General features: G+C 40.2%; 1 protein-coding gene across 3 annotated transcripts in view; it reads left to right on the top strand.

Moving 5' to 3' along the window:
• The first annotated feature begins 7715 nt into the window (after positions 1–7715).
• SLC35D1 (solute carrier family 35 member D1) overlaps positions 7716–26840 on the top strand; it is a 75374-nt gene continuing 56249 nt past the window's right edge. For all 3 annotated transcript variants that reach the window (XM_059924286.1, XM_059924280.1, XM_059924292.1), the window contains exons 1-8: positions 7716–8000; positions 8821–8854; positions 8952–9038; positions 9730–9797; positions 11649–11720; positions 12304–12372; positions 14508–14610; positions 19194–19286. In XM_059924286.1, coding sequence (XP_059780269.1) covers positions 7798–8000; positions 8821–8854; positions 8952–9038; positions 9730–9797; positions 11649–11720; positions 12304–12372; positions 14508–14610; positions 19194–19286 — 729 coding nt within the window. In that variant the 5' untranslated portion in view covers positions 7716–7797. The remainder of the gene's footprint in view (positions 8001–8820; positions 8855–8951; positions 9039–9729; positions 9798–11648; positions 11721–12303; positions 12373–14507; positions 14611–19193; positions 19287–26840) is intronic.

Genomic DNA, 26840 nt, shown 5'->3' with positions numbered 1-26840 from the left:
GAGAGACCAGAACCTCCTCCATTATAATGTAGATGAAGGAATTCCAAGGTTTAGGGAGATAGGAATATTGGAGGGCTTTTATCATGAATAATCTACATACCCATCTCTCAACTACATGTTGAGAGGACACGCCCATCATCAACACGTTGAGAAACATCTTTTTGTGTAGAGCATGTACATCCTTGAGAAGTTCTGTCATGGCTGTTCTCCATAAGCCAAGCATAAGGGTGGGAAATTTCACTATTTAGGTGGGCTCACTATTTATAATAGAGATGATAGAAGTCCTGGAGTATCAGAGGCAAGTAGCAGTTCTTAACCACCAAAGGCGAGATGGGCATATTTACCATAAAAGGAAAGCAGTAACATAGTGGTAACCAGAATGTTTTAATCCCCAGGAATCTTTGGCAGTGGCTAATTGATTACAACATCCCTAAGAATGTAATAGCAAGGCAACCTACTAAAATGGTGCTTAATCTATATAACAGGAAAAGCCAGACTGACAGCAAAAAAATCTAACTTGAGTTTCTAAAATGGAGACTCACAGTCTCTCACTCAGTTTCCAGACATAAGCCAGTTTATAGAACCAGAACCCTTTGCACTGAAGGAGGTGTCAAGTGTCCTTGAGGAAGGCTCCTGTATCATGGTATAAGTATACACCATATCTTCCTCCGAGTCTTCCTCAGAGGGACCTGCAGTGATTTACTAGAGTGACTGTGTACTGGGGGAAAGGACATACACAGACCTTTTGGGGATTATGGAACACTGGCTACTTGATACTAATTCCTGGGCACCTATATCACTGTAAACTACCAGTGAAACTGGGGGCTGAGTCAGGTGGCAACTGGAGTCTTAGCCCAAACCTGAAACACAGTGAGTCCAGTGGGTCTATAGAGCCACTGTGTGGTTATTTATCCAATTCTTGAATGTATAATTAGAAGAGATACATGTTTAGACATAACAGATATACTTGGCAACTAGCAAAATCCTCACAATGGCTCTTTGACCCGTGGAATAAAGACCATAATTGTAGAAAGTGAAAGCCTCTGGAACTTTCCCATCCTACCAGAACAGTAACAAAAGGGAATAGCATATCGTTAGGGAAATTGCAGAGATTATTGCCATCATCAAAGACTTGGAAATATCCATGAGTGGTGATACCTATCATATTTCCATTTAACTCACCTGTTTGTCCAATACAGAAGGCAGATCTTGACAAATATCTAAGAATGATTATAAACTTAATCAGGAGGTGACTCCAATTTTAGATAATGTTTCACATGTAGCATCTTTACTGAGGCAGATCAACACTACAGCTCCTGACACCTAGTATGCTGCTATTGATATGGCAAATGCTTTTTTCTCTTCAGCAGTTTATTAGGACTGACTAGAAGCAGTTTACTTCTTAAATGGCAGGGTCAGGAGTACAACATCACAGTCTTGCCTCAGGGTTACATCAAATCTCCTACTCTCTGCCATAATATAGTCCACAGAGATCTTGATCATCTGAACATTCTCATACAAAATCAACTGGTTCAATATAGGGATTGAAATATGCTAATTGGATCTGATAAACAGGAAGTAGTAAATTTTTATTTTTTATTTTTTTGGCCAAGCTGTGCAGCATGTGGGATATTAGTTCCATGACCAGGGATTGAACCCATGCCCCCTGCACTGGAAGCTCAGAGTCTTAACCACTGGACCGCCAGAGAAGTCCCAAGGAAGTAGTAAGTATTTTGGATAGCTAAGTAAGACAGCCAGGATCTCAGCTGGTCAGAATTCATTACTTGATACAATGGGGAACAGTGGAGGAGAAGCAGTTTGCTGGTGTTCAGGGGATAAGGATGAATTTAGTTTTAGACATGTTGAAGAGCCTCAGAGAGAGTCATCCAAGTGAAGATGTTTAGGACACGGTTGGATATACAAACCTGGAGTTCAAGAGAACACACATGAGTAGATTTAGGAAGTGTTGATGGAATGTTAAATCATAACTGAAGCCATGGAATGGGATGAGATTATTTAGTGAGAATATGTAGAATCAAATGAGAAGACCCACGACTGAGCCTTGAGGCATATGAAACTTTTATTTTAAAGATATGGTAGAAGAGGAGGAACCAGCAAAGACGAATGAGAAGGGGCATCCAGAGAACCAGGAGGAGTTGCAGAGAGTGTGGTGTCCCAGGAGTCAAGGGAAGAGAGTGGAGCTAAGGGAAGGGAGAGGATCAGCAGTGCAAATGCTGTGAAGTGGTCAAGCAAGAGAAGGACTGAGAGTCAGCTGGGTTTACTTCCATGGAGGTCATTGGTGACTTAGGGGTGACCAGCTTCAGTGTAGTGGAGGGGATAAAACTAGTTTGGTCTGAGTTGAAGAGTGATTGGAGGTGGTTGTAGATTGGGCAGAGCCATGTGAATAGGTGGATAGTGAGGCCAGTCAGTTCACAGAGACAGAAGATTCATAGCAGCTGACTTTGGATAGATTTGTATGAGGTTCAGTTGTAAATAAATTGAGTTTGAAATGTCTCTGTATTTTCAATGCCTAAATTGATGTCTGGTATGGTATTGTTGTGAATGGGTCATGAGTGACAATGATTTTAATAGACTGATGTTCCTATATCCTGATTATTCTTCTTCATAGCATTGCTAAACACTAAACTTGGCAACTGAAGGAGGTAATGGCATTGGGAGAACTTTAGAAGCAAGTATGTCCACCTACCCCAAATAAGGCAGGGGTGTCCAGTGGAGGATCACAAACTAAATGTTGAACGGACTAGGGCCAAATCTGTACAGTTACTTAGAGCTGTGAGACTCAGGGCATGCCTAATACTTCCCCTAGGCCTTTGTTTTCCTGTTTATAAGTTGTTTCACCATACCTACTTCCTAGAGTGGTAAGGATGCAATGAGATAATGAATTTCAATCGCAGCACATTGCCAGGCCACCCATCAGTGGTCATTGAGGTCATTCCTTCCAGCCCAACACAGAGAAGTATGAGGCAGTGCAGAGAAGTTGCACGCTCCTTCTTTGCACTTCGGTCCTCAGAATTTTAAAAGCATTGTTCAAATAGGAAACACCTATGACCTTTGCTCCCTGGCTATAGCATAATCAGTGGTATAACACAGTAGGTTATTGGGTATGATCTAGGCTGGCTGATCTAGTGAAACAAGAAATTGGTGAACACCAAAAAGGCCAAATAAATTCCAGTATAGGAAAAGCAAGTGAGCCAGGGCAAATTGAGAAGTGTAGGGAAGAGTACTGATCAATTTCCTTCATGAAGAAACATGATGGCTAAAGCAAAAGACATGATTTTAATACAAAGAAGATTTTTCTGCTAGTAATTACACCTAGCAAGATATAAAATATATCAACCTACAATGTTGACATTTCCAACTAGAGTAGGCTTGTATATCAATGAGAACATTTAAATCCAGTCTTTCCAATCTTGTACAGCTTTTAAAGATATTTTTTAAACTTTATTAAATTTTATCAGATAATGTATAAATTTCCCATATATAATTCTGTGATTAATATTACTAAGGTTAGGAAAGAGGTTTGAGTACCTAAAATACCTAAAAGTCTAATTCTCTATAATAATACCCTACTACAGTATTGGTACATATCTTTTCTTTTATTGGAGTATAGTTGCTTTATTTTTTCTTTTTATTTTTTTAAAAGATTTAATTTTATTTATTTTTGGCTGTGTTGGGTTTTTGTTGCTGCGTGCAGGCTTTCTCTAGTTGTGGGGAAAGGGGGCTGCTCTTCGTTGTGGTGCACGGGCTTCTCATTGTGGTGGCTTCTCTTGTTGTGGAGCATGGGTTCTAGGCACGCGGGCTTGAGTAGTTGTGGCATGTGGGCTCAGTAGTTGTGGCTCGCAGGCTCTAGAGTGCAGGCTCAGTAGTTGTGGCGCACAGGCTTGGTTGCTCCGCGGCACGTGGGATCTTCCCGGACCAGGGCTCAAACCCGTGCCCCCTGTACTGGCAGGCGGATTCTTAACCATTGCGCCACAGGGAAGCCCCTTAGTACCTATCTTATCTCTCATTATCTAATGAGAATGCGTGACTCCACTACACTTCACAGCATTCTACTGAGGCTCCACAAATCATTACTGGAGTTGAGAAAACCCAACACAGTTCTTGGCCTGTCTATGGTAGGTCTTAGCGTATACTTGCTAATAAATTACATAATCATGCTGAGAAAAACAACAGTAATTGCTTGGATCAGTACTTTTTAGGAGATTTATTTTCATTTCATTTTGTGTAATTGCAATTGATTTGTTGCAGAAATTTGTACCTGGCATTTCATACTCCATAGAGTAGCACTTGAACTATTATCTGGCCTCTTTCACTGGTTTCCATTATCACCATCTGACTTTATAAAAGGAAATTTCTTTTTCATACAGTGTTAGTGGTAATATAAAATTGGTACAACCTCTTTGGAGATCAATTTGTTCATTCTATTAATTTTTTTTTAAAGTAGTCTTTTTTTTTTTTTAATAAATTTATTTATTTATTTATTTTTGGCTGTGTTGGGTCTCCGTTTCTGTGCGAGGGCCCTCTCCAGTTGCGGCGAGCGGGGGCCACTCTTCATCGCGGTGCGCGGGCCTCTCACTGTCGCGGCCTCTCTTGTTGCGGAGCACAGACTCCAGACGCGCAGGCTCAGTAGTTGTGGCTCACGGGCCTAGTCGCTCCGCGGCATGTGGGATCCTCTCAGACCAGGGCTCGAACCCGTGTTCTCTGCATTGGCAGGCCGATTCTCAACCACTGGGCCACCGGGGAAGCCCCTGGGGAAGCCCCTGGGGAAGCCCCTGGGGAAGCCCCTAAGAGTAGTCTTTAATTAAGCAATTCCACTTCTAGAAACTGATACCTGTACAAAGTTGAATGGACAAGGATAATCAAAGCTGAATTGTTTATAAACTGAAAAAATGGCAACAACTTAAAAATGTCTATAGGATGGACCACATCAATCATGATGCATCTAGCTGATAGAATTCTCTGCAGCCATTAAAAAGAATGAGGTAGAGTTTCTTTACTGCCACAGAAAGGCCTTCAAGGAATAAAAAGTGAAAAGAGAAAGGTTGCATAATCATAATGATAATAATAGTAATTAGTATCATTAGGAACACTTGTAAAGTGTGTACTATATTCTAAGCATTTAACTTTATTAACTTACTTAATTCTCATCACCACCCTATGAGGTGGGTGCTATTGTTATCTCCATTTTACAGATGAGGGAACTGAACCACCGTAACATCAAGCAACTTGCCGGAGATCACAAAACTAGTGTCAGAGGCAGTATCTGGTTTGAGCATCAGTGTTTTTACCTGGTTCTCTCCATTTATGTTAAAAAATGTATAACAATACATGTCTGTAAATATATGTGTATGTATGTATATGCATATGTGTGTGTATATGTATTTGTATAGGCACAGAAAGTGGCTCTAGAGCCTCGAGATGGTTAGCAGTTGCTTTCTCTGAAAAACGTGTTGGGGTGAGAGAGGAAGAGAGCAAGATAGTTATGCGATACAAGTCTCTTTTGCTTGTTTGCTTTTGTAATGAGGGACATTATTATTTTAATAATTATTTTTTTCACAAGGGATGTTTCTCAAAATATAACTTTCTAGTTATTTTTCTTCTGCTGCCAGCAGTTAAGGAAGAAATTTGGCCACTTCTTTCATTGTTGAAAAGTTATACCATTCGCTGATTCATTTAGCAAAAACATCTGAAGTGTGCTAGATGTCCCTGCCTCACCCAGCCCTCAAGGAGCTCACTGTCAAGTGGAACAGACTGACATGTAAACATATAATTCCAGAGCCTCTATAAAGGGGATGCACAAGGATGCAGTGGGAGAAGCACAAAGGAGAGATGTCATTTCTGTGGAGGGCAAGGAGAGGCGGTGTGAAGAAAGGTGCCCAGAGAGGAGATAATATTTTGCCTAAATACTGAAAGAAAAGTAACAGTTCTTCAGGAGACAGTGGAGGGGAGGGAGAGAAAAAGCACCCCAGATGTAGGGAATATGGGAGTAAAGACACAGAAGTAAGGACACAGGAACCCACATTATTCTTCAGGGAACTGGGTGTAGTTTGATTTAGCTGAAGCCTAGGGAGGAAAATGTAAGGACGGCAGGAGCCATGTCACCTAAGGCCTTGTGGACTGTGTTAAGAATTTCATCCTGTGTGCCAGTTTTTCCTAAGGAGCAGTCAAAGAACACAAGTGTCCCCAGGATAACATAAAATATATAAATCAAAAGATATACATACAATGGAATATTATCTAGCCTTGAAAAGGAAGGAAATTCTGACACATGCTACATGTGGATGAACCTTGAAAATATTATGCTAAATGAAATAAGTCAGACACAAAAGGACAAATACTGTATGATTCTACTTATTTGAGATACCTAGAATAGTCAAATTTATAGAGACAGAAAGTAGAATAGCGGTTACTAGAGGATGGAGGGAAGGAGGAATGAGGAATTATTGTTTAGTGGTTTCATAATGTCAGTTTGAGATGACATGAAAGCTCTAGAGAAGGGTAGTGGTTAAGAGTTGCACAACAATATGAATGTACTTGACACCACTGTATTGTACACTTAAAAAGTGTTGAAATAATAAATTTTATATTATGCATATTTCACCATAATAAAAACCAGGTAAAGATGGTAAATTTTGTGTTATGTATATTTTACCATAATTTTAAAATATGGAAAAATGTTTTAAAGATATGGACAAAATATTTAGATAAATAATTCAAAGTTATTTTTCTGTCGACATTAAAATTAGATATGTCATTTCTTTGTTTAAGCTGGTAATAATGATTTGTTTCTCTTATATAACAATGTCTACTGTTTACTGAAAACCAGTTTTATATCCAGAGATGAGGAGATGTAGGCTCAGAGAGTTCAACTAACTGACCCAAGGGCACACAGCTAGTGAGGGGGCATTTCTAGGAAACTCAGAATTGGAACTCAGCTCCTAACACCTTACTCTTTCACCTACCCCCAAGCCACTTTATTATCTTGCTACTTTTTGGATATGGCAGTACAATCTCAAAGACAGTATTGTATGGTGTTTTCTGGGTTCAGAAACCGTAAGAAATCTGAGGCAACGCAGACTGAAATATTTAACAGTTGAATGTTTACTCTTGATCCACATCTGATACTTTTTAAGGGCTTCGGCCCTCTGCAAGAGAGACCAAAATAGCGTTCGAGTGAGGCTAGACCCACGCACATTGTTAACTACTCAGCCAGCCACCTGTTACCGATTGGAGGAGGGTCTGTATTTTGGTTGCGGCAGTTATCTGGAAAATACGGCTCTCAGCCCCCCCAGCCGCCAGCCTCCGCATCCCAGGTACGCGGCCCCCGAGACACCCGGCGCGGGCTTGCGCGCAGGCGCTATCCGGTCATTTCCTTCCGCGAGTGTGTTGTGCTGCTAGGCGTCTTGGTGTCCTCGAGTGGTTCCCCCTAAGGTTCTTCTCCCTCTGTCCGGGACGCAGGGTCGCCACTGCCCCTTCTCCGGGCCCTCTCCGAGCCCTGCCCAGGCCGAGCCAGGCGCGGCCCCTCCCCTCTGACCCCGCGTTGCACAATGCCCGACCAAAGTCCCCGGGCGTGTGAACCACAGCGTCCCTACCCCTGGGCGGGCGTGGGCGGCGGCCGCGCGGGGAGCCGAGGCGGCGGCCGCAGCCGGCTCAGTACACCGGCCCCGGTCCCGCGAGTCCACGCGAGCTGCCGCCTCAGACCCCCCCGCTGCTCGGCCCCGCCGCCCGCCGCTCCCCTCGCAGGCCGCCGCCGCCGCCGCCACCACCGCCGCAGCCATGGCGGAAGTTCATAGACGTCAGCAGGCCCGGGTTAAAGGAGAAGCCCCCGCGAAATCCTCCACACACAGACATGAGGAGGAGCTGGGGATGGCGTCGGCCGAAACGCTGACCGTGTTCCTGAAACTGCTGGCCGCTGGCTTTTACGGCGTGAGCTCCTTCCTCATCGTGGTGGTCAACAAGAGCGTGCTCACCAACTACAGGTAGGGCCGAGGCGGCGGCGACCTAGGCCGCGGAGAGGAGCGGGCGGCGGCGGCGGCTGGGCGCCGGCTCCCTGGACTTTGCCTGCAAAGTTAGAGCTGAACAAAGTTGGGCGGGAGCCGGGGAGGGCGGGCGGGCGGGCGGGCGGCTGATACGCGGCCGGGGCGGCGGCCCGGAGTGGGAGTCCCGCTCCCGGCGCCGAGCTCGGGACTGCCGGGCGAGCGTTCGGGGCCGCGTTCGGAAAGCGCCTGCCCTGCCCGCCGTGCAGCGCCCTGGAAACCCTGCCCTTCGGAGCGACGGAGCGGAGCTGCTTCGTGACTTTTCTGACTCCTGTGCATGCCAGGCTGGGGGGCGGGAGAGGGATGCCCGGCCTTCCCCGCAGCCTGGGCTGGGGTCCGGGACCTCAGGGTTCTCCGACTTCGCTGATAGGCAGCCTCTGGGGACCTGCGCATCCTCAAGCCCATTTAAGATGATTGCGATGCTGCCACTGGGACCCCGAGGCAGAAGCATTTTATTTTTTAAATGTGTGAAACTGTTCAAGAGATGTATGTCTTCACTTCCAAGAAAAATCCGTTACAGGCAGCCGACTGAAATTGTAGAATCGGACAAGATGAGACAAGTGGCAGCCCGAGGCTACAAAATCAGCGGTGTTGCCTGACAACCGGCAGGGGTTTTTCTCAGATTGTCATTTGGATGAGGGGTAGACGTTGGTGTGTTTTGTATCAGAATGCATGGTAAGGTTGCCGATGTGCAAATTGAATTCACCGAGCTCGGGTTTTTCTGACCCTGTGTTTTTTTTTGTTTTCTCTACCATTTTTGTAGATTTCCCTCCTCACTATGTGTTGGACTTGGCCAGGTTAGTTGGAATCTTCAGCATTACGTGGTTTGTGTCGTTAGAACTTCTGAATGTGTCTTTATATGTAGAACAGTGAATCTGTGTTCTCTGTTTACAGATGGTGACCACAGTGGCAGTACTCTGGGTTGGAAAGGCACTCAGAGTAGTCAAGTTTCCTGACTTTGACAGAAATGTACCTCGAAAGGTAAAAAAGAAAAAAAAAAAAGTAATACTTTATGTTCTGAACAGAAGTCACTATATATATTTTTCATCAGTGCCTTACATATTTAAAAATTGCAGCCTTGAAATTGCCTAATCCAGAGTGGGTATAATGAAGGCAAAGAATAAATGTATTAATGTGTGTTTTTAAAAAGTCCCACAGTCTCTTTAAAGTTAAGAAAAAGTGCCCCTAGATCTTGTGTTCTGTTTTAATTATTGAACACTTGCTGGGATTACAATCATTTTGCATTTTCTACGTCCATCTAATCTAGCCAGTGTATCCTGCATTCATTATTCTTTGGGTTTATTTTCTTATTCTTCCATCTGCCTCTGCTTGACTCCACCTGAAGATGAAATGCCTTTCCTTTTTCTGCTGACATCAGAACAATGGGCTCTACATTATCATATTGTAAAGAAAGATGTTGTTGTCCCATATGGTTTGATCATATTCATATTTGTGTTTCTTTTTTCCCCTCCATTCTTTCTGCAGAGAGCTATTTATCCGGGAGTAATGTTGTTTGGGTGCTTCATGGGGGCCAAAATTGTGTGTAAGAACTAATCTTGTGTTTTAAGTAGAAAGAATTTGATCATATAAACAAAACTGTTTCTGTTTGAAAAGGACCTTGTTTTAGCTGTCTTTATTATTGAGTTTTGTTATCCCTTTTTAAATTTTCTAGACGTTTCCACTACCTCTACTATATTTTGGGAACCAAATCACGGGACTGTTCAGCACAAAGAAACTGAAGTATGGATAACTTTATTTTACTAGTGAGGTTAATATAATGTGTTCTTAAAATTGTACTTGAAAATGTCAAATGTTTAACACATTGTTAATGATTCTGGAAAAATGAAAGGACCAGAAAATCTCTTAAGTTTGAAGAGAAAGGAGTTTTTTGTTTGTTTGGGGTTTTTTTTTCCCTTCACTTTGATGATAAAAGTCTTAAAATGTTGTAAAATACTGTGATGGGAGATTTTCATTATTTTTCCAGACCTATAATAGTGAAGGATATATGTTAGGCTTCTGAGATTTCAATTCGTTAGTACAATTCATAAATAGTATATTTTAGGCAAATTCCACAAGTAAAATTAGATGGTGGATATGAAAACTTTTGTAGTTTTTCCTTTTTTTTTAATTTTTAATAGTAATCTTTTATTTATTTATTTATTATTTTTATATTTATTTTTGGCTGTGTTGGGTCTTCGTTTCTGTGCGAGGGCTTTCTCTAGTTGCGGCAAGCGGGGGCCACTCTTCATCGCGGTGTGCGGGCCTCTTCACTATCGCGGCCTCCCTTGTTGCGGAGCACAGGCTCCAGACGCTCAGGCTCAGTAGTTGTGGCTCACGGGCCTAGTTGCTCCGTGGCATGTGGGATCTTCCCAGACCAGGGCTCGAACCCATGTCCCCCGCATTAGCAGGCAGACTCTAAACCAGTGCGCCACCAGGGAAGCCCTGTAGTTTTTCTGTTAACATGAGGTAGTTAAAATAGCATCAGATGGAACCCTGATACAAATATGATCAACATTTTACACATGGCCATATGATTGTAGAGGCAGCATTTTCACTTTTAGAAAGAAGCAGTAGCTCTCTACTCCATGACAACACTTATTATCCTCTAACTTCCCAATTCTTGGCTTTTCCACTTAAAGAGTGTATGTATCAGGTATATGTGATGTTAAAAGTATACACTTAGGGAAACCATTTAACAGAAGCCCATGGCTTCACCACTGTCACGTGAGCTAAACCTCTGGCATAATGGGTGATTGTAAAACAGAATGGAGAGATCTCTGAGGGTAGAGACCAAGCTTTTTTCATTTCCTCAGACCCAAGAAACTTGACAGAATGACCACGATGGTATTTCTGGGGAAGGTTCCATGGAAGTCAAATTTATCATGGGTGGGGCATCCTTTTACATCTCATTACCCACTTGGAAAGAAATGCAGACCTTCTGCAAAGTGCTGCTTGTATATAGAGTTTGCTCTTTTTCATCCATTGTCATCCATCCATCCATCCATCTATTCACACCCTATCTTTGATTGCCAGTTAAGTATAAGGCACTTTGGGGTGAGATGAGATAGATTCAGAAATAATTATGTTGCAAGAGGCTGTATGTTTGATAAGTGCAAGCAGAATGCTCTAGGAATTTAGAGAAAGACAGGATTACTTCCACAAAAGGGCAATCAAGGAATGTTTTATGGGGTAAGATTATCACCGATGTTATTTGAAGGTTAGGGGTAGGAAAGGAGGTCAGTCTAGAAAAGAAAGAAGAGGTCTTTTAAAGACTAACATGATTACTGTTCAGGGTGTTTAACATAATAAGCAGGGTAAAATTAAAAGTGTCTGTTATCAGTCTTTGTTAATAGATGTATGTTTTCTACCATTTTATAATTAGTTTGGTGTTTTTCACTTCTGGTAGTTTTATAAAAGCAACCCTTTCAGGCTTTCAAATACTTTCTAGAGAGAAATAAGGATTTAATTTAGTCACAGATTAATCAGCATGGAATTTCCATAATGGAAGGAAGAGATTAGCATTATTTTAAAATACTAATTTTAGAGAATCAAATTTTATTTTACTTAAATATCTTTGTTTTTTTCCTGCAGCTTGCCAATGTTTACAGTTCTGAGAAGGTTCTCCATCCTGTTTACAATGTTTGCTGAAGGAGTTTTACTCAAGTGAGTTAAATTTCTAATATGTCTAGTCTTTAACCAACTTTAATCACCCTGAAAAGGTGCCCAGCATATGTAAGATATTACAGTTATTTGTGTTGTTTCTACTTTATCTTTTGAGAAGTTTAAGCAACTTTCTCCGTTTGCTGTAGGAGTTGATAGTTTATGGCTTCCTTATGGAAGCCTGTCTGAACATGAGATATACTTTCAAGAATTCCTATACCTACTGATGCCACTGGGTGAAGCTGGGTCAGAAGATCAGTATAGGCTTTAAATAGTGTTCATGTCTTGGCTACTTTTACTACAAATGTGTGTGACCATTTTCAACTTAAAGAAATCTGATTAGCAAAAATTCAAACTCAATAATAATAATAACAAATGATAAAAGAAAAAATAAGTATACTTACTTATATAAGAAAGTAAGTTTTTGCTTCATCAGAGGGGTTCTTTTAAACATCCAGTTCCTTGGAATCATTTGTTTGCAACTTTTTAAAAAAAAACATATATTTTTTTTGCCTATGTTGCAAAACGAGTCTTTGTAAATAACTAAAGCCACATGTATGTATTTTTTAATTATTTTATTTTGTAGGAAGACTTTTTCTTGGGGTATTAAGATGACTGTATTTGCAATGATTATTGGAGCCTTTGTAGCTGCCAGGTAAGATGTGGGCCTATATAAAATCTATGAGAGTACATTAGAATTTATCAGTAATTATTGATAATAAATGATCAATTACCAATAAAGAGATTTTTTTATAGGCTAAATAAGAATCATGTTTTTGAAAAGTAAAAGACTTTTAAAAGTTAAATCTTTTTGGCTGTATGAAGATTAAGGCTAGCAAAATCAGATTCTTGGGATTCTTAAAAGTTAAATTCATTCTAAAAGTTCATTCATTCATTCATTCAAAAGGTTAAATTAGAGTTTATTATGCTATCTTCTGTTTATTGAGCATACACCATGTGCCATACAATATGTTTGGTATTTTTACACATATCATTTATGTATTTTTCACAACCACTCTGAAAGGTATGGGTATAATTTTCCTACTTATATTGAGAAAACTAAAATCTAAGTTCAGTAGCTTGCTCAAGGTCACACAGCTAGTAAATGGCAGAGCTGGAATTTGAATCTGTGCCTGACTCCAGAGCCTGTGTGCTTTTATAAACCACGTGACGTTCTTTTCCTTTGCATGCTGCTAAAGAAAATAGTGTCTCAGAGAAGGCAAATGATAATAAATTATTTGCCTTATGGGAAATAAATAATAGAATTGCTTTATTTGGTTTCACCTAAGGTATCACAAATGCCGTAACTTAGATATTCTATTAAAGCTTTTTTCCATTGTTCTTAAGTTTTAATTTTAAAGTGAATGGGGAAAATGTATACCCAAAGAAATTTGAAATTGAAATGATGAGTGGAAGCCTTCTACAACATTTTACTCAGCCCAGACCATGCATGTGTGGGTTTGCTAATGCCGCAAATTCTGTCTGACTTTGTATTTTCCATCTGGGAGTTCCAGTGTGCTTCTTGAATTGGCTCATTTACCTTCATCATATCCCTGTAGTGTAGGTGGGGGGAAAGTACTATAAGTCAATTCTACTCCACCCTAACTCTCAAAGTGAAATTTCATTCAAAAAAAAAAAAAATAGAGTAGTTAGTTACTAGAATTTCATTATATAGCTGACTGCTTTTCCCTCTAGGTAACCTTCCTCCTTGGAGAAAAATTCTATACGAGCCTCCTACCTTTCTTTTTAAAGGTGCCCTACTAATCTTTGAAGCATTTCATTGAAGCTGGTGCTATCTAAAATAGAGCAAAACAACAGGAGTTTCTCAGGGCTAACTCTGGCCTGCAAAAAGTTTCTGAGGCAGATTGCTATCTGGTAGAACCTTTTACTTGGGAAAAAAATTTGGAGGAAGAGAGTCTGGAGTTAGAGGGTTGTCAGGCTGCTTGGAAGAGGGGTGGGTCATTAGGTAGTTCTGCCCGAAATTGCAGTGGCATAGAGCTCCTCAGAAGTCTGTCCCATGTAGTAGTTTAGCTACAAATAGATAGCACCTTTGCAGAATCACAGAATGCGGGGCCCCTGTTTTAGCTAGGGTGCTAAAGTATGCTGAAGGCGTACTTAGATTTTCATTTATTCTGTTCAGTTTACTAAGGTCTTGTGCCTGGTGCTCTGCTAAATACCAGGAAACTTCAGTTTCCCTAATCCCACTAGTTACATCTAGTAGGCTCATTAGGCAATTATTTTAAGTATTTGAGTTCCCACTATGTGCTTAGACACTGATGTAGCCTGATCTCAGAACTAACCACCTTCCACACTTCAGAAATTCCACCCAGTGGCCCAACCACCTGTGCAAGACAGCCCTACCTTTTGTGTGAACCTTTGAAAAATGATGTGTTAACAACTTCATTCTCCTTTTGTTTTCCTTATCTGTGAAATTGAGCTCTGATGCTTTCTGCTTGCTTCAGATATATTGTAATGGTGAATTTGGTTGGTTCTTTCTTGTTGTCCGACTTTGAATTCAGAGCAGTGTGCTATTAACTGACGTGGTTGATTATTGCTAATGATTTTGTGTTTAAGTGTTAGTGCTTCTCATTTCTGAAGACCCCCTTACTGATTATGAAATTGCAAACTCTAACCAGGAACCAAGAAATACTAGTAGCTGATAAAATGCCTAATATTCACTTACCTAGATAAGCATATGTTCTTAGAAATATTGTAGTTCAGACTTATTTAAAATTTAATGCATGTTCTTTAAATGTTAGTTGTTATTAAAGTGTTACTTATGTTTTGCAGCTCTGACTTGGCATTCGATCTGGAAGGATATGTTTTTATTCTGATAAATGATGTCCTGACAGCAGCAAATGGTGCCTACGTAAAACAAAAATTAGATTCAAAAGTAGGTAGCAGTCTCACGCTTCTTTAAGAGATGTTTACTGATGTTGGGATTGGTCATGTCAATTCATCAGGGGATAAAGAGGGGAATAAGGAAAAATACTTACAAAAGATGGGAAATGCCTGTACCTTGGTGCTCACGTAAGAAACTTTATTTTCTAATTAGCAATTAGATTTTACTGTTGGCTTTTCTGGAAGGGACTGGGTGAATATTGACTTTGAGAGGGATAGTGATGTAAGTAAGGGGTGTTCATTAGAGAAAAGTGTCATAAACATTCATGGCTGTGTTCTAGAGGACTTGGTGAGGGACCTGGACAAGAAAGAAGTATCTGGAAGCTCTTGAGCAGATTTCAGAAGTGAGTTGGAAGTGGCTGCAGAACAAGAATGGACTTTGCATATTTGTCCTACAAATATTGTAGTCCCTCAGTATCCGTGGGGGATTGGTTCTAGGAACCCCCGAGATTAACAAAATCCTCGGATGCTCAAGTGCCTTATATAAATGGAGCAGTATTTACATGTAACCTATGTACATCCTCCCATATACTTTAAGTCATTTCTAGATTACTTATAACACCTAATACAATATAAACGCTATGTAAATAGTTGTAAGTACAGTGTAAATGCTGTGTAAACAGTTGCCTGCGTGGCAAATTCAAGATTTGCTTTTTGGAACTTTCTGGAACTTTAATTTTTTTTTTCCGAATATTTTCCATCCACTGTTGGTTGAATCCTCAGATGCAGAACCCATGGATATGGAGGGCCAACTGTAATGGGAAACATAGGCAGTATTAGAATCTCTCTCTTTCAGGGGCAATACCAAGTTTCCTGGCCTAGATCTCATACACCTGAACTTCACATACCCCGCTCTTTTTCCTTCAACTGCAGCATGCACATGAAGGCTTTAAAGATATTTTTATTTGTCTAATATATACGTTGAATATAAACACACCAAATTTTATTTTGAGGTCAAGCCAGACCATCAGAAAGCTGAGCACTCAAGCCATGTTACTTGTACTACATTGTGGTATAGGATTGCATTATTGTAAGGAGAAGCTACATGGAACTCAGCTTTATATATCATAGGGTTGTTATTGAAGGAGTTGTCCTTTCTATTATAATGGATCCTATATGAAGACCCACATGAGATTGTTATCATAGATACCATCATAGTTTTTCCTAAGCAGCTGGTGTATTTTTATCTCATATTTAAGTCTTATAACTTGACCATAGCTTTATCTTATTTTCCTACCCCTGTGTTCTCATCAGTCAGATGACCATATCTGCTTAGTTTTTAGTTGGCTCTATTATATGTACAGTATTTCTGAAACTACTTCAAGTCCTTTTTTGGGGTTCAGATCATAAATACAAATGCCCTACCTGCTTGATAGTAGTATTAGTATAGAGTTTATATCATCTTGGCGGGTGGCTTTGCCTTCTTCAGAAAGAACCGTAGAATATATGGCCATCCCAGTAGTTTTCATTATTTTGAATAATCTAGAATGTTTATTTTGAATAACCTGGAAGAACTAGGGGCAGTATAGATCTAGTTTCAGCAAATTTTCTTTGAATATACCCTTTATGTCTTCTCCGTTTATTTGCCTTGATGACTCTGTATGATGATTGCATTTTAATGGAAGCTACTATTAAAAAACTTAATCTTTGTGCAATAGCTAGAGAAAAGGGAACAGTTAGAGATTTAGTTTTACTCTGGTTTTTTGCTGCTTTGGAAATATGTAGTAATAATAACATTTCATTTCTCCAGTAGCCTCAGCTGTCTAAAACAGTACTGTTGAGTACAGTTCTATGATGATGGAAATCTGTTATCTCTGCTGACCATTAATGGTAGCCACTAGCCACATGTAGCTGTTGAACACTTGATAAGTGACGGCACAACTGAACTGGTAGTTTAACGTAATTATAATTAAATTGAAATAGCTGCATTTGGCCAGTGGTTACTATATTGGATAGCACAATCTAGAATACATCCTAGAACCTAGAAAAAAAGCAAAGAGGGTTTCTGAGTATTTTATTCCCAGGGGAGCCTTTTAGTTCCTCACTCAGAAATGACTTATGGCTTACTTATATTAGAACTTTTAAGCATATTGATCTGCTTTTCACAGTTCATGGATTAGGAGCAACAATCCTATCTGGAGGCAGAGGCTTATCAGCAATATAGAAGCTCAGCTAATAACAAGAGAAACAGGAAAACTGTGAAAGTCAGATGGAACTACTCAAAGATGGACAACACCATATAAAAACACAATGCAATAATGCATGCTAATGATGATGCCCTAAATTAAATTGTAGTCATTGTGCTCTGTTTAAGAAAACGGGAAAAGATATTTAAAACAGTTTTAACAAGTGAAAAGAAAACAGTTTGGCATTTGTCAGCTGTCTGGATGGGGTGTGTGTGTGTGTGTGTAGGCATCCTCTACTTCCTGGATAACACTCATGTCTCTTGCTGTTGGAGCACCTGATGTTAAAGGTTGTTTTGTCCTACTGTGGCTTTTTTCTTGCTGCCTTAGAAATCAGGCACACCTTTTCATTGATGCTGTGGTGGCCATAAGCAATCAGTTATTTGGTTTATCCAGCAGGCAGTAGGGCCACAATGAGATGCTTTTAATCAGGAGTTTTATTACCTATCATTTCAGAACTGCTTATAATCATGGTCCTTTGAGCATGAATCACATGACATAAAGACTTAGTGCTGCATTTCAGACCTGAATGCAGCTACTGAATTTAAAACATTTTTAACTCAAAAGAAATCACACAAATAACATGTATTTATAATAGTATTAGTAGAAAACATAGATAAGCAAGAGGAAGAAAATATAAATCTTTCTTAATTCCACCATTGAGTGAGAAGCACTGTTTTGGTAGATACCCTTTTGTAAGAATGTGTGTTTGTGTGTATGTGTGCATGTACACACTTAACTATGAGAAAAACTTAAAAGAGTGATGATATATGTTTTCTAACCTGTATTTTTCATTTAGTACTGTTTCATGAACACTTTCCTCATCAATCAGTATTAAACATATTTAGTGGCTGCATAATATTTCATTGTATGGTTGTATCATAGTCTAATCAACTAGTTTTCTGTTGTTGGCTATTTGTTTCCAGTTTTTCAAAGCTGCTTTTGATATAGCACAGGGAACTCTGCTCAGTATTCTGTAATAACCTAAATAGATACATAAAAAAGAATAGATACATGTATATGTATAATTGAATCACTTTGCTTTACACCTGAAACTAACACAACATTGTTAACTCTACTCCAATATAAAATAAAAATTTAAAAAAAAAGCTGCTTTTGAGAAGGTAGTTTGACTTTTCATATCACTTGGTGATCTTTCAGTCACAGAAGTTAGGCAGATATTATGCCCCTGTCCTCGCTATTCCTTTACCCCCCCTTTACCCTCCAAACTCAGGCCTACTTTTTTAGGTGACTGCTTCCTGCTGAATGTCCCAGAATTCTGTGAATCAAAGGTGGACCCACAGTTCTCATAGACTCCCTGTGTTTGAAGATGTGTGTGGTCTTTTGTTGCTCCCCAGTGGCTGAGGGCACAACTAGTCATACCATATTTTGGGAATTGTAGGGTAATCTTTTTTTTTTTTAATGTTTATTTAATTTATTTATTTTTGGCTGTGTCGGGTCTTAGTTGTGGCACGCCGGATCTTTTGTTGTGGCGCTCGGGCTCTTTGTTGCGGTGCGCGGGCTTCTCTCTAGTTGTGGCGTGTGGTCTCCAGAGCGCACAGTCTCAGTAGTCGCGACGCATCGGCTCTCTAGTTGTGGTGCACAGGCTCCAGAGCATGTGGGCTCTGTAGTTGCAGCACATGAGCTCTCTAGTTGTGGCGCACAGGCTCAGTAGTTGCGGTGTGAGGGCTTAGCTGCCCCATGGCATGTAGGATCCCAGTTCCCCGACCAGGGATCGAACCCGCGTCCCTTGCATTGGAAGGTGGATTCTTAACCACTGGACCACCAGGGAAGTCCCTGTAGGGTAATCTTAATTTTCTTTCTTTTTTTTTTCTTTCTTTCTTTTCTTTTCTTTTTTTTCCTTTTTCTTTTTTTTCTTCTTAATCTTCATTGTACTTCCCATATACATTTTGAGAAATACTTCACTGGGAAGTCATGTCTGTCTATGTTGGTCTAGGTGTGAGTCTTTGTGTCTGTTAAATTGCACTCTGTTATAGTTCTGAAAAGCCCAAGACTAACTTGGTGACTTTTATTCTGGTCTGGAAAGGGAAGGGCTCCAAGGACGTGTTTCTATAGAGAGGTATGTTTGTGTTCAAAATAACCTCTTTTCTCCTTGCTGTTGTGAGGCAGCCAGTTGATGTCATTTTTATTTCTCTGATCTTAAGCACTCAAGGAATTTATTTCAAATAAACTTGAAATCTTGTAAGTTTGCATTTTTTTTTTGAAAGCTTAGGTTATTTCTTAATGTTTGCAAGACTTCTGACTTGACTAATTTGGTGTGTATGTTGTGGGGGAGGGGTGTGTGTTTGTAATGGGGGGTGGCATTCTGTACAGGGTTGTCTCTCTCTGTCTACTAGAACTAAATGAAACACCTAATTTTTTACTCTCCTAGGAGCTGGGAAAATATGGTCTGCTCTATTACAATGCACTGTTCATGATTCTGCCCACCCTAGCCATTGCATATTTTACGGGAGATGCGCAAAAGGTAGGACTTTCTAATTATGGCTTCATGGCTTATGTTTTTGAATTTTATTTTTATTTGTATGACCAAGAGATAGACAGTTGGGTTGTTAAAAAGTAATGTTCTTAGTAAGTGACCAAAGACTGAGAATTTACTTTTTAGCTTGCTAATGTCATGCTAACCTTCTTGGATAGTACTAAAATAGCTTAAAATAGCTCTGGCTGTCGACATAAAAATAGTGCATGCCAACTAGTGTCCTTCTCTTACGTGCCAGAAGGATAGAGGAAGGGAATTTTTACATTTCTACTAAACTACAAAATAGGAATAGTAGCAAACTATCCTTGAGAAACAAAAAATCCAGAAGTAGTAGAATTCTTCAAACCTAACAAAACGCTTGGTATCTCTAGAAGCTCTCAGTGTTGGTGTACAATTGTCATCCTGGCTTAAATCCCAAGCTGTTTTTTTCCCCTCAGGAGATATTTAGCCGTGTGGTGACTTAACCATATAAATAGCAACGAATAGAATAGTTTACTCATTTTCTGCAAATGTTTAGCTAAATAAATCCAGAATAAAGTAGCAAACTAAATCCAGACAAGAATTTTTCTCTGAAACACATATTCATAGGATAAAAATCGGTAACATTTTGTTAGAATTCACAGAATTTTGCAAACTTAATGGAAATCTAGAATTCTGCCAAGGATTTTGGTACCAAGATTCCTCCTAATGATTCCCCTGGCTAGTAGTTTCTTCAGAATAAATGTATTGATTATTTATTATAATGACAGCGACAAGTTCCACAAATCAGTGGGGACCAAAATAAAGACAAGGTTTTTAGAAGTAGTTAGACTTTTAAAAATTGTTCTTGAATCAGAGGTAGGAGAAGACTGACTGCTTATAAAGCTGTTTTGTTTTTTTCCTCAAGAACTCTTTCTTTTAAAACTGGCAAAGAACATATGTAAATGTTTTAATGAACTGTGACCTGGCTATCAGCAGGCCTAGAAATGACTCCAAAGCAGGAAACTACTGTAGAGCTGTTGCTCTAAAAATAAAGGTGTTGAATGAGTTTTTTGTGGCTGTGAAAAAAGTGGGAAGAGAAACTAACATTTATTGAGTCCCTATTATGTGCTAGTCACTTTATATATACCATGTAATATAGTCCCCATAACAGCTGTAGGAAGTTTGAATTAACCCTATTTTACCAAGGTGGAAATAGAGGTTCAGAGAGACTGAATAACTTGCCCAACATCAGACTGTCAGCAGGTAGTAGAGTCAGGATTTAAACCCAAGCCTGACTGCAGAGGCCATGGTCTTTGCAGTGTTCTGCCTCCTCTAGCTGACTCTGGCAGAAGCACCCTTCATTCTTTAGCTTTGGGGTAAGAATGTAATGTAAAATAACCAGGTACCCCATGGCAGCACAGATGATTCCAAATCTTGAGGCCAATCTGTACATGAGAAAGTTGGAAGAATTAATGTGATTAGGTATTCTACAGACTCGGCAAAAATGGAGTTTTCATTAATTTGAAACTTTGACTAGTAGCTTGTAGCTACTTGAAAACATTGACTGAAGGAGATATTTCTTCATTCCAGAGTGATGATCATTTAACTAGAAGTTATCTGCCAGGTTGTAGCAAAATTCATGCGTATTTTGAAGTTCACTAACACACTTTCAATTTTAAATGCTTCGATATAATTACAGGTGTTTACCCATAGTGGAAAAAATGACTTTGCCACCTATATTGGGATGAGATTTAGATTTTACTCTTTTATTCTTCTTTTCTTCTTTTTTTAAGCAGAGGAGTGGAATTTGAGTAATCTTTTTGTTTTTTCCAATGAAAATGCCAAGCAAAGGTCAAGAAAGGCTTATTTTGAAAGAACAATGTTTTTTAAGAATGACTGAATTTATCTAAATGCTTTCAAGTTGGGGTGATAAACTATTTATGGAAGCTAACCTCATTGCTTTGTGATCAACCCCATCAGTGTTTTGGGTTTTACATAAATGTTTGTTCATCCTTATTCTTATTATTAATTAATATGATTCTTATAAAATATTTATTGGGGTACAGATGGACCTACTGGCTGGCAGGCTTACAATCTCATGCTCTTTTTCTTAACATTCTCTCCTTGACATACTCTCCCTCTAACATTCTCGAATAGTTATTAAGTGCTATTGTGTGTCTCACAGTGCTAGGCTCAGGTGATAAGAAAGAAGGATGAATTAGGTGGTGTTCTTGCCTTTGAGGACCATTTAGTTGTCTTGGGGAGCAGACCTGTCAACATCAGAGTTGTAATTGTTATCGGTTCTGTGGGAGAGGTGTTGGGGTCATTGTGGGTTGGAAAATGGAAGTGGGTCAATTCCATCTCCTTGTTGGAGAGGGAATGCCTATCTCATGGAGCTTTGCCTACAGAATGAAAATACAAATGATATGAATAATCAGTATTGTTTGGTAGGTTATGAATTAAATTTGGAACTTAGGAACTCCAAGAATTCTGAGTTTGATTCTGTTCCTAAATTCCTTGTGTGCTTACTACAATTTCATTTTAAGTTCATTTCAGATTCAGTCAGTTCAGTATTACTGAGCATCTTCCTTGTGGTAAGAAAGCCCTGTGCTAAGTTCTTTGGGGAATATATGAGAAATACAACATAGTCCTTGCCACACAAGAAAGACATTTGGCATGCTACAGAGATGGTGTAAGATCCAGCACCAAAGTGCACGCCCGTCAGTCAGTACTGTAAGTATTCAGGTTAGGAAGAAACTGGTGTGGGTTAAATATCAAGCTTGGATTTTTAGAGGAGATAGGGCTTGGTTTTCTTATCCACCAACTGCAACAAGTAATGCTAACCTGTTCTGGGGGTTGTTGTTAGAGATACAACTTACAGAAGTGGTTGAATGGTTTGCTTTTATTAATCAGCACAGAAGCAGTGGGTGGAGGCCATAGATGCCCTGACGCATCCTAGAGGCTCATAGTAGCCTACGAGAGGTTGCAGTTGATTTCTTCCACTGGAAGGTTCAGTTTCATAGTAGTCAGTGGGTTGTTTGTCTGAAGTTCTGGCAAAAAGGGTTCACATTACAGAGTGGAATATGTGGCAGGATTTCAGGTAAGTGTTTTCTAGTAAGTCAGGTTCATAGTCAGTGTGTCTTTTAGGCTTGGGTTTTCCCTTCAAAATATGTGTACATATAAGTGGGCAAACATTCATATATGTGCATGTATTTTTTTAAAGAATGGACACTTTTGGCGTGACAGTTTGTCTTTTTTTTTTTTTTTTTAATTTTTATTTATTTTTTTATTTAGTTGTGTTGGGTCTTAGTTGCAGCAGGCGGGCTCCATAGTTGTGGCATGTAAACTCTTAGTTGCAGCATGCATGTGAGATCTAGTTCCCGGACCAGGGATTGAACCCGGGTCCCCTGCATCGGTAGCGCAGAGTCTTAACCACTGTGTGCCACCAGGGAAGTCCCAACAGTTTATCTTTAAATAAAGCTGTTCCCATGTTAACAATTTCAGTCTACTTCTGACCTTCAAGTAATACTTCACCTATAGGGTATGATGCCTTGTACAATGCCTGATAAGATGCTTCCACATTAATCATTTTCCCTAATCCTCATTGTGTACCTGTGTGGTAGGTTGTTATCTGATATATAGAGGTTAAGGACATGCTTGAGGTTACACGGTGGCTGAGTTCAGCACTAGAACCAGTCTTTCTCTTTTTTTGGCCGCATCCTGTGGCTTGTGGGATCTTAGTTCCCTGACCAGGGATCGAACCTGTGCCCTCGACAGTGAAAGCACAGAGTCCTAACCACTGGACTGCCAGGGAATTCCCTAAAACCAGTCTCTCTGACTCCAGGGAGATCTCTTGCTGTTTGCCTGACCACATCTATCTCCCAAAGCCACTTGCTGCGTCCCTGACTTGTTTTTTTCCCCCGTTCAGGACTTCCATGCATACAGAACAAGCTACTGAATGGGAGAAATACCTCAGATTAGTATTAGAAGTGGAGTCCCTGAAGCTTGGCTTTGTTGTTACTTAATTGTTTACAAATAATTATTTCATTCAGTGAATATTTATTGAGTGCTTATTACGTGTCAGGTGCTGTTCTAAGTTAAAAAAAAAAAAAGACATGTCTTTGCTTCAAAGGAGCTTGCATTCCAATGGGGTAAGATAGACTAAGCATAAATTGTGTAATAAGAGCTATGAAGAGAGATAAAACGAGAAGAGTGATTGGGGAAGTGCTATTTTGGATAAGATGATTAGGGAAAGCATCTTTATAAGCTTCGTTTGAGCAGACACTGAACTGAATGGACTGAGAGACCAGTTTGTGTGGCTCTTTGGAAGGAGTAGTCTAGGCCGAGGGAAGAGCAGGTTCTAAGGACTGAGGCAGGAGCTTGTTCACAAGGAGCATTTTCTGGAGTGGCAAATATCAGGAGAAGTCAGAGTGGGCCTTGGAAGATGTGGAGGCAGAGAAACAAAAGGTACGTTCCAGGTGGAATTAATAGCGTGGGCACAGGCCCAGCCGCAAGGACTAGACTCTTCCACGTGGTTAGAAGGTAGAAGTCAACGACTTTGGAGCCCTTAGAGGATTCCTTGGAGAGCATGTGGTTCCAGACCCTTATTTCACAGATGAAGGAACTGGGCCCAAAGAGAGCTCAGGGCTAGAGCCCAGATTTTCTGACTCTACGACTAGTGTCTCCTTCTTCCTGCCACACCACACCCCGCTTCCTTCCAAGTTGGGACTAGTGCCAGACACAGGAATTTGCAAGTTACTCTGCAGAAAGTGATACGTCCCTAAAAGTTTGTGACATAAGTGGTACAGTGGAGAGGACTTGGGGCCAGAATGCAAAAGACCAGCAAACTCCAGTTCTGTTTGTGACCACTGTCTGACTTTGAATGAGTCCCTTCTGCTGTCCAGGCCCACTTTGTCATGTGGTAACTGAGTAGGCTGGGTCCACTGAGTTGGTTGGTTCTCTAGGTAGGGCGTGTTTCGGGGCTGAGACAGTGTTTCTGAGGAGTAGGAGGCACGCCAGTGTGGAGACTGGGCTGCTGTTCTGACAGCTGGCATGAGCCCAGCTGCTCCCTGCCTCCTGATAACCTACGCTGATAAACTGCTCTCATCTGCTGGACTCTTGGCCTTCCTGACCCACAGCTTTTTTGATTGTAAGCTCTCTGTGTATTGAATGAAAAGATCTCCAAGATAAATTGTTGAATGAAGAAGCACAGTGTAAAACAGTGCATATGGTTTACTAACTTCTGAGTAAAATAAAAAGGGAAAAATAAGAATATATATATACATTCATTTAATTTACTTACTATTTAAGTAAAGAAACTGTGGAAGAATATGCATGAAACTAATAACGTAACCACCAATTTATGTGTGTGTGAGAGAGAGAGAGAACAGGGTAAGTGTAGAATAGAAGTGGGAGGGAGACTTTTCATTATTTGTCTTATATTTTTTTGACTGTAGAACAATATAAATGTATTTTAAATTACATTTTATGAAAGGAAAATAAAAGATAAATTTTTTTTTTTATGAATAATGACTATCCTGTGATGAATTATAAATTTTAAAATAACTGAGGGAGGTGGGACAAATAAATTTGTTCTCATTGTTCAGAGTTGCAGACTCTTGACCCAGGATTCAAACTGAAGCAAAATCAGATCCAAATTATTTTTCTCAAAATCCCACTGTTAACCTTAGTAGGGAGAGGAGGGAAAACTTCCCTCTGTTAGGGCAGGAATCCAATAAGAGGGCTCTGAAAGGTCAGCTCCCCAGGGAAGCAGGAGTTACATAGAGCAGTTGATGAGCTGGCACAGCCTTTAAGCAAGAATAAAGGCCAAGGAAGAAAAAACTAAATTACCATAAAAATTGAAAGGCAAGATGCAATTGAACAACTCATCCCAGTGAGCACTAATAAGGTCCTTGGCAAAGCATTCTGAGAAGCCAAATGTGTGCGTGTAATTTTTCAGAAAGTTTAAGTTCTCAACGTCCCAGGTTTACCAGAAAAAAGGAACCAGTATATCCAGCATTTAGTTTTTTTAGACATATGTCTTCTAACTTTAAAACATTCTCCTTTTAAAAACAACTATGGGACTTCCCTGGTGGTGCAGTGGTTAAGAATCTGCCTGCTAATGCAGGGGACACGGGTTTGATCCCTGGTCCGGGGAGATCCCACATGCTGTGGAGCAACTAAGCCCGTGTGCCACAACTACTGAGCCCACAAGCCACGACTACTGAAGCCTGCACGCCCTAGAGCCCACAAGCTGCAAATACTGAGCCCACGCACTCTAGGGTCCCTGTGCCACAACTACTGAGCCTGCATGCTGCAACTACTGAAGCCCACGTGCCTAGAGCCCGTGCTCTGCAACAAGAGAAGCCACCGCAATGAGAAGCCTGCGCACCTCAACGAAAAGTAGCCGCAACTAGAGAAAGCCCGTGCGCAGCAACGAAGACCCAACACAGCCAAAAAAAAAAAAAAAAAAACTGTTTATCATGCAAAAGCCACATTACTATTAACCAAAGATATCTAGTTAACGTAGATAAAGGCAGAACAAGCATCAGTTGACTAATGAGTTTCCAAAGGACAGACTGTGTTTAAACTTGTTAGTCGCTGCCTCCAAAAGGGAATGTCTGTAGCACAAAGCCAGTGATTCAGAGTCTCAGGAATTGGAGTCTGGCTTTCTGACAGCACGCCCTGCTAGGTGTTCTCACGTAGGGATGGGAGAACAGACCCCTTGCTGTAGCTCTCACAAGGCCAGCACTGTAAGAACTGGTACACTGTATAATGTCTTCATTATATCACTGGTTAAATTACATGGCTCAGATGAGTTTTACGGGAAAAGTTCCTGCACAGATCATCTCCTGGGAGGTGTAGCATTACTAAGCATTACTACTAAATAATGAAGAATTTTTAGGCTGTTGCTTTAGCCTGTCTAGCGTTATTAATCTTTTCTGGGTCCCTTTGTGGATCATTACAGACTGATTCTCAAACCCTGAAGTATTCTTTCCACATAGAGACAGGACCTTCTGGCTTTCTGGGCCTTGGTATTCTCAAATGTAATACAAGTGGGTTGGATCAGTTATTTTTTATTTATGAATGACTAGATCTTTCTCTTCGCCCGTATATTGTTTGACAAAGTAATGTTTTTAGCCATTCTTGCCTTTGAGGATATGCTTTTTTCAAATAAGAGTAAGTGACCCCATTGACACTAGTACTGGAGTGTGTAGTTTTGACATGGTATGTAGGTTTTAACATAGGCAGCGGAACCTAGCAAGAAGGGGTATTGAAGATATGTGGGTTCCTATTCCTTTTCTGAACTAGGAGCAGGAGGCAGGCAGATTGTTACAGTAGTGCAGAAGATGGGGTGCTAACTAGGACCACTGGTTGCATGAACTTGTCTAACTTTTCCAAGGTTGGGGGGAACCATGCAGATCATTTACACCACGGACATTGTCTTCTGCCTTAGCAAGTTTCCTGGCAGTTTACTTTCTAGGCTAAGGATTCACTTTTTTTCTCAAGAGTTTTTTGGGGAATGAATTTTCAAAATAGAATTCATTAACCTTTTTTTTTCTTTTAACCATGAAGTCCAAA

Source organism: Balaenoptera ricei, chromosome 1 (genome assembly GCF_028023285.1).
Source record: "Balaenoptera ricei isolate mBalRic1 chromosome 1, mBalRic1.hap2, whole genome shotgun sequence".
NCBI lineage: Eukaryota > Metazoa > Chordata > Mammalia > Artiodactyla > Balaenopteridae > Balaenoptera > Balaenoptera ricei.
The sequence above is the reverse complement of the archived record's forward strand: the minus strand, read 5'-3'. Positions and strand labels throughout refer to the sequence as shown.